Genomic DNA, 7,798 nt, shown 5'->3' with positions numbered 1-7,798 from the left:
ATGAACACGGTCGGTTACTTGATAGATCACCTCCACGCCGGCCTACCTTTTCTCGGAGAGAGGTATGTTTTTATGTACAAGATAGAAAAACTATAATATTAATATAGAAAAAAAAAAATAAAAAAAAAAAAGGAATAAAGGGTTGGTTTGAGCTTGTGTGTTTTGTGTCTGTTATTGTGGGTGGCTTTCTCGTCATTTTATTGTCGTTGGCTTTTTCTCCATCCTGTTATGATTTTGATATTTTGATATCCTGATTTCGGTTTTACGTTAAGTGTTTATATCCTCTCCCCCATTTCCCCCCTTTATTTTTATTTTTGTATATTTATTCTTTTTTCTCATAATGATCCAACGACTGTGCCCGATGATGCTATCTGATAGCAGATGATCTCTAGCTACGAAGTTTGGTATTACTAGCAATTATATTGTTTATAGTTCAATTTACGTTGTATGGCTTTACATTTCACTGGACCATCTACTATATTCACTTCGAATATAATGATGCATGATGAAATTCGTGATAATATCCCAAAATACGTCACCGAAATTCAATAATAACACGCTAACTCGTTACGGCATGCCTCGTGGTTCATAAGTCGTAAATATCCTTCATTGACCCAAAAGCCTCGACCCGGGCATATAACTTAATATTGCTTCTGCATACTCTTCTTGATCTCCGGGAATTCTTCATGGTGGACATTCTCTCCATCTGGTATATCATTCCCGGCACCGTTTGCATGGCCGTTGCTCTCAGGGTTGGCACTCAAAGGTACCCTACCAGCACCATCCTTTTTCCCAATCTTATGTACTCGTCCGTTGATGATGATGACGTCGAGTTTTGCATGATCTTGGAGAACAGCGATGTCTTCAAGCGGATTTCCGTCGACTAGGATACAGTCGGCATAGTAACCTGGTAGGATTTTACCCAGTTCATGTTCGCGCATGAATAGCTTTGCTACGCCAGCAGTAGCGGCGATGACACTCTCATGAGCCGTGAAACCTATGAGTTCCTGGAAGTGCATAAGGTCTCTGGCATATGTGCCATGGGGGGTCCAGGCAAAGCCATAATCACTATTAGGAGGCTTCGTTAGACGACATTTCTTGTTTTGTGGGTCCTAGGGATAGACTTACCCTCCTGGCAATATTACGATACCACGCCTGTGCATCTCTCGCAGAGCTAAGATTGCGGTATCCCTTTCTTTCCGGTATCCAACTTCTTCTGCCTTTTCAGGAGTATATCCAAACTTTGCGGCCTCGGTAAATATATTTACCAACCAATTTATGGCTGGGGCCACAATATGTTTCGTCTTGTTTTTTTCTAACATGTCCATTCCTGTCATAGAGCTTTTTAGTAGACTTTTCTCACAACCCGCGGCAAGTTGGTAAATGGCTCACCTTCATCGTCGATATACGAAGCGTGATATATAACATCAACTCCATGTTTCACGCACATTTTTACCGAATCCCTTGCTCGAGCATGTGCACAAAGACGTATTCCACGCTTATGAGCTTCATCGACGCAAGCAGCGGTTTCTTCGTCTGTGAAGTAACAATCCTGTGCACTTCTGGTCTCCGTTATCTGTAGTGAGCCATTAACAAACGCTCATGCGAGAATTGAGCAGCATTATGCCTGTATCAGTTACCTCCTCACCAGACATGCTGAGTTTTATCTGATCCACTCCAAGCTCAGCATGATGCTTGACCTTTTCCCTCATTTCTTCTGGACCGTCAGCGAATGCAGTGATCCCAGCCACCAGCTCCCCGTCACGTCGGGCAATTTCCATTCCATTAGCCAGGCATCTTGGACCAGGTATATCTCCATCATTGATGGAATCACGAATCACCACGTCTAATCGATCTTTAGCTGCTGCCGCTCCGAAACACCTTCATCAAATAACTAGTTAGTGAGGCAAATCCGAGCGTATATTAGATACATAACAAGTTGATAGGGGGGGAAATAAAAATAAAAATAAAAATAACGGGAGAGAGGGATATAATTATCTGGAATATCAAACAAAATGGGATAAAAAGAATTAGTGCATACATACATTGTGTAACCGGAGTCAGCATAGCACTGAGCACTCCTGGCAGTGAGCAAGGTATGCTCCTCGACAGCAAGTTCACCAAGACGCTCAAGGTCGCCTCCGTTCCAGGAGAGATGAGTGTGAGCATCGCCTAGGCCAGACATCAAGGTGCGCCCTCGTCCAAGGATCTTTCGTACGCGGGGATTTTTCTTGAGTTCTTCTTTTCCAGGAATATTTCCGACGGCGGTTATCCGCTCTCCTGTACCAATCGTTAATCGCCGCCGACACGTACATTCATGTACCATGAAACTGTGAAACATGACAGGCTAAACATGACATACCTTCAATGAGTACATCACCACGGTAGGGTAGCTTTCCGGTAGAGTCCAGAATTTCAACATCTAGGAACATGATCTTGGAGTCCGGATGGGTTCCTGCCATCTCATACTTCTTGGGAGTTAAATGGACGCCGAAATCCAGAGCATCGATGGTAGCAATGTTCCTTGGGGGACCATCGTAATGGGGAATCGTGTTCGCTGCTGAGCTCCAAGAGACTGGAGGCTCTTCCATCTTTCCTGATGCCATGGCTTCGCTTGTCAATGAGATGATGTGGTATATAGGTATATGGATGTATGTGCCTTCTTTTGGGGTCAGAATATATTTCAATGGGGCCCTCCTGCTGCTCTTTTAAAGAAAGCTGTTATTCCTCTGTAGCACAGTGCTGATATCAATTTAGAGTTTTGCTATACAGATGATCCACCTGTGCAAGCAGAGGAGTGACTCTTCAATGTGGAATGTTTATCCGTTTCATAAGAGCTTGAGTTTTGCACTACCATGGCCTGTTCGACGTGTGCGATAGGTACTCGTTGAAAGGGGAGCCGCCTGGTCAACAGCTGCCTGGAGAACAACTAGAGATGCTGGGGTAGGGAGAAGAGAACGGAAGACTCTGTCTGACACCCCCCTTCCCAGGTATAAATAACTAGTTATGCTTTCTCCCGTGGATTGTCGGTTGGGAACACAACTGGTTGAAGTCTTCAGATAGCCTGGCTTCCTTCAAAGGCAGAGTGGAAGAGAGTTCCGCCTTCAGCATCCTGGATTCCGCGAACGATACAACGGCGCTGCAGGTGGACAGATCGACATCGAACAGCCCTTTGTAGTGAACTAGTTATCCTTTCTGCATGGTTGCAGTCGCGGTGCGCCACAGGGTGAGCGACTGGGGAGGAATCAAAAGAAAAACGCCATCCGAGCTCTCACTGCGCACAGGGCCTGGTTAATGTAGCCTAGAGTGGCGGCCAGGTTGGTTGGTTATGCCTCTCTTTCCCGTCTCTCTCGCGAACTAGCTGGTGGTCAAGTAGCTAGCGAGGAAGCGAGGAAGCCGTCCGCCCTGGTAGGGAGGAGAATGCCGCGGCAGCACGAAGAACCGGGAGAAGCCAGCATCGGTGGCCAATCGAGGTGACTGTGAACTCAGTTATCAATCTGGTGAAGAGGAGGACAGGTACGATTTGCCCTTGAATAATAGAATTTGCCGGTTATTTTTATACATGTCTCTTAACCCCCAGCGGGAAGAACTCGGCCGTTCCTTGTAGGTTCAACCCGGGGCCAAAATATTAATACGGCACACGCAGAGACGCCTTGCTGATTGACTTCCGAGCTGAACTCTTCGTCGAGTAGTTAAAACAGTGCCAACTACGGAGCATCTGCAGCGTAACTAGTCTGATATCTTTAGCATATAGTTATGTATGTGCGGCAGGGTAGCAGAGAACTCACGCATCGTGATTGATGCCTTTCGCCGAACGTCAACGGACGCTCAGCACATCGATGCCACTTATGTTATTCGGCCAAGATGCCATCCATGGTAATGACCAGCTAGCCACCAGCCAACTAGGTAGTCGACCGGTTGTCGCCTTGAGTAGTGAACGCCATGCGAGAGGTATACCCGGGGGAAAAGGGGGGGTCAGCGTAGCCCACCACGACCAAACAGCCTGAGACAGGCCACTCTCTCCCTCGTAAAAAAGCGATCAGGCGGGCGGACTGGAAGCTTCCTGAGCTGAGGCCGACAAGTAAAAGCAGTCAAAGGTGGAATTCGAGCAGACGCGGGCTCAGTGCTGGGCGTTGCATGGCCGCCATCCTGCCCTGTGCAACTGAGCCTGGTCTGCTGTGACATAAAACGTTCCACTATTCGCCGTTCAATCGCATCTCGGGGCTCCTTCATTCGCATTTCTTCTTGGTTTTCTCTGTCCCCGGAAGTGCCGTCGTTTGGTCGTCTTTCGGTGAATTGATATCTTTCGTCCGTTCAATGTTTGGATATTTGGCCAATTTGACTAACAACTAGGTAACTAACTAGTTAGCCATGTAGTCGCTGGCCTGGGATGGCGTTGACGTTGGCGACGACGACGACGACGACGAGCAAGCAACAAGCAACGATGAAGCCGGCCAGAGAAGAAACAGGATAACTAGCAGGTTCATCCATGCTGGATGCCGAAGATGGCTTTCTAGCAGTAGTCAAGCCATGAGAAAGAGGAGAAGCCAACATGGGGTTGACAACAAGTTGACAGCCGGCAGCGAACCGGAGCAGGACTGGGATCTCGCTACTCCTGCATGACATCCATCCGCAGACAGACCGGCATTGAGAATGCTTTTAAGAGACTACTCCGTACGGTTGTTTACAATTGCTCGCCGTCCAGGACCTCCTCTCGACGGACCGTTGGATACGAGCCAGGGGCAAAGGGACAGGTCCGTCCTGCTCTCCATTGAGTTACCCGTCTCTGCCCTTGCTCCGCCGGCGAACGAAGACCATGAAGCAAACGAGACAGCCTCTTCCTCCTTCGTCAGTCCCAAGGACAGCTCGAACATGCCGCTGGAGAAAGATTGCCGGCAGCAAGACGCTCTACCAGCACGCTGGCGGAGATGACGGAGAAGGCGGAGGTCTGAGGAAAGACTCTAGAAGGACTGGAGAAGAGCTCGACCAGTGGGCCATATCTTGAAGACAGTGCTTCTTGCAGCTACTGGTACGATACTCTGGCATGGAGGCCGCATGGAAGTCCGTTGTCCTCGTGGGGGGCACAGTGGACACTCTGCACGGAAGATGAATCCGCCAATGCCACTGATTGCCATCCCCATGGCCATTCCCGCTGCCGTGGTTGTCTGCACTCAAGGGCTGGCCTTCCGAGCGGTCACTCGAAAGACAGATTGCGTCTCCTTGACGCCCGCTCTTCTCCCATCCAGCTCAAGTCTTAATTGACCACGCCTAGATCTCAGGGGGGAGCAGTCTTGCTCGGATAATGGAAGCGGAAGTCCGCATTCCTGGTAATGGAAGAGCTATTCTGTTTCCCTATAAGAGTCGCCCAGATGCCTCTCTGTTGGGGAGAAGATAAACAAATCAACATCAGAAATCAAAGGATTGACGGGTCTCGTCCAATTTGCAGTTTGCAGCCATGGTTGGGAATAATACTTTGTTGACTGAGATCAATCATCATGGCAAACGGCTATACTATAAGAAGCACGGAAATCCAACCGGGCCTCCGATCGTTTTCGTCCATGGCCTTGGAGGGAGGTCGGAATACTATGACCCCCTGATTTCCTCTCTCGCACTGGCAAAGACACACTCAATTCACCAGTTCGATCTCGAAGGCCACGGACAATCGCCTCTATCCACCCGGTCAGCGATGACTATTTCCTCCCTTGCAGACGATGTGGAGAATATTTTCTCATTAGCTGGAATATCAAGCGCCCTACCCGCAATATTAGTTGGATGGTCAATGGGCAGCATCATAGCCACTTTATTCACCATCAAAAACCCGGGACTAGTCCATAAACTCATCCTCCTCGGCCCTCCTCCATGTCCTCTACCTACAGCAGGACAGAACGCAACTCTCGCTCGTGCTGCAGTAGTAAGAAGCAGAGGAATGTCCGCTGTTGCAGACACGGTTGCTACGGCCGCAACATCATCGCTTACCAGAAGCAGGAAACCAGCCGTCTACACAGCAGCACTGTCTACACTTTTAAGTCAGGATCCAGAGAGCTATGCAAGGGCATGCACTGCACTGGCCAACGAATCTAAACCTCTAGAGCTCGAGAAGCTCACTTGCCAGACTTTGATCATCACTGGTGACGATGACAAAGTCAGTCCGCCGGTTACCTGCAGTGCTATTGCCTCGTCTATACCCAACTGCAGGCCTCCAGTTGTTCTGAAGGATGTGGGCCACTGGCATGTTTCTGAAGACATAGATGGAGTGTCAAGATCGATCCGGGCTTTTCTTTGACTCTAAATAACTATTATATTGGAATTTTTTCTCTTTTTTTTCACCTTCGCTTTGATATATTGTTGGGAGTTCAGGTATGTCAATATGTCAGTTAGAGAGGTCCATATCTATAGACATGTTGCTGCAGCACAGTATCTTGACGATCAGGGATCGGGACTTTGGATGGACTGGCTCTATATAAAAATCTGGCTGGACTAACTAATATCCAGCTTCGGTATCACCACCTGTTATATGTTTGGGACTATTTATGATACATATTTTGGCACTGATATAACTGGAATTCTTAATTGAGAGCATCAAAATGTCCTTCTACTGCATTGCTGCTCAGTAGGATAAATGGTTTAATCTGTTTCAATTGTATCTTCAGTATATCTTTCCATTACAGCCACTGGAAGGCCGTTGCATAAAGTCCGACAGACTCTGCGTTATCCCGTAGTAAGTCTGCATCCTAGTTCCTTTATTAATTAACGTACGATTCAACTGACTGAATATATAGCCTGAACTCCCTGGTATCAAGCCATCTGATGACCTACATGGCCCGGCTTAGTTACCGATTAACTATGACTCTTCGAACTCGACCTGCGATATCTTCAACAAGAATATGGATTCAATTACGGGGCAGATCCAAGCTCAAACGAATACAATATCGTGAATGGGAATGAGGCCTTACCCATTACCATTTTGCCCCTGGGTGAGGGCCGGGAGTTCTGACAGATGACGAGCCCTGGGATAGCACGCAGTGCAACGATAGCAGTCCGTCCACCGAGGCAGATGCAATCCAGTCGACACCGGTGGACTCTACGGGAGACTGTTGGCATGGAGGCACCGCGGCTCGGCCTCTCTTTCATGCAGCTTCGGCGCTCTGATGACCCTGAATGGCCATGATCACCATGGCCCGTGGACAGGGGGGACGGTTTGCTGCTGATGGCTCTTTTTATATATACAGCCTTGTCTCCCCTGGCGTCGATGCCACGGTTCCAGTCGACGCAGCAGCGGGTATCAAATATATATATATATATATGTATCATCGCATGCTATACCCAGGCAAACACATAAGACAAGTGCTCAGTCGAGGGTGTACGGCACAATGTTTCTACCGATATAACGCCGTATGATGCACGCAAGCCGCCGACCCGTAACGTCGCCGTCGCACTGCGTATCAGCGACTCGCCTCGTCTTTCCCACAGGCCCGGTCAGCTTGATATTCGTCTGCCGTTTTTCTTTTTTGCCTGCCCCCGGAGGCAAGGTACCTCGTCTCTCGCTGGTTAATAATCGGCGGGCTTATTTAGCTATATACGTATATATATAACTAGGCGCTCAGCACCAAAAAAGGGCAGCCAGCCAAAAAGCAATATGTATACGCTCTATATAAACGCAAAAAGCCAGAACCGACGGGCGGCGTCTGACACCCAGTGCCCTTAATCCTCCTCGTCCTGCCAGTCGTTCTGCGTCTCTGTGATGGCGTAGAGGGCGCGAGATACAAGCAGCAACCGAAGAAGAAGAAGAAGAAGAAGA

General features: G+C 48.4%; 4 protein-coding genes across 4 annotated transcripts; 2 read left to right on the top strand and 2 right to left on the bottom strand.

Moving 5' to 3' along the window:
* Window positions 1–641: 641 nt before the first annotated feature.
* Window positions 642–2,606, bottom strand: TRV_05731 (uncharacterized protein; the record flags this gene model as incomplete). Its single annotated transcript, XM_003020157.1, has 6 exons — window positions 642–1,068; window positions 1,129–1,330; window positions 1,393–1,576; window positions 1,641–1,881; window positions 2,046–2,280; window positions 2,363–2,606. The coding sequence occupies 6 exons, from the start codon at window positions 2,604–2,606 to the stop codon at window positions 642–644; spliced, it is 1,533 nt and encodes a 510-aa protein (XP_003020203.1).
* Window positions 2,607–4,365: 1,759 nt separating this feature from the next.
* TRV_05730 (uncharacterized protein) lies at window positions 4,366–4,626 on the bottom strand (the record flags this gene model as incomplete). Its single annotated transcript, XM_003020156.1, has 1 exon — window positions 4,366–4,626. The coding sequence occupies one exon, from the start codon at window positions 4,624–4,626 to the stop codon at window positions 4,366–4,368; it is 261 nt and encodes an 86-aa protein (XP_003020202.1).
* A 190-nt stretch (window positions 4,627–4,816) lies between these two features.
* TRV_05729 (uncharacterized protein) lies at window positions 4,817–5,005 on the top strand (the record flags this gene model as incomplete). Its single annotated transcript, XM_003020155.1, has 1 exon — window positions 4,817–5,005. The coding sequence occupies one exon, from the start codon at window positions 4,817–4,819 to the stop codon at window positions 5,003–5,005; it is 189 nt and encodes a 62-aa protein (XP_003020201.1).
* Window positions 5,006–5,455: 450 nt separating this feature from the next.
* TRV_05728 (alpha/beta hydrolase, putative) lies at window positions 5,456–6,217 on the top strand (the record flags this gene model as incomplete). Its single annotated transcript, XM_003020154.1, has 1 exon — window positions 5,456–6,217. A coding segment is annotated over one exon (762 nt), but the record flags the coding sequence as incomplete, so codon positions are not given.
* Window positions 6,218–7,798: the final 1,581 nt, after the last annotated feature.

The sequence above is a fragment of the Trichophyton verrucosum genome (assembly GCF_000151505.1).
Source record: "Trichophyton verrucosum HKI 0517 chromosome Unknown contig00453_1.f1.exp, whole genome shotgun sequence".
Lineage (NCBI taxonomy): Eukaryota > Fungi > Ascomycota > Eurotiomycetes > Onygenales > Arthrodermataceae > Trichophyton > Trichophyton verrucosum.
This window is presented reverse-complemented; position numbering and strand designations above follow the sequence as displayed.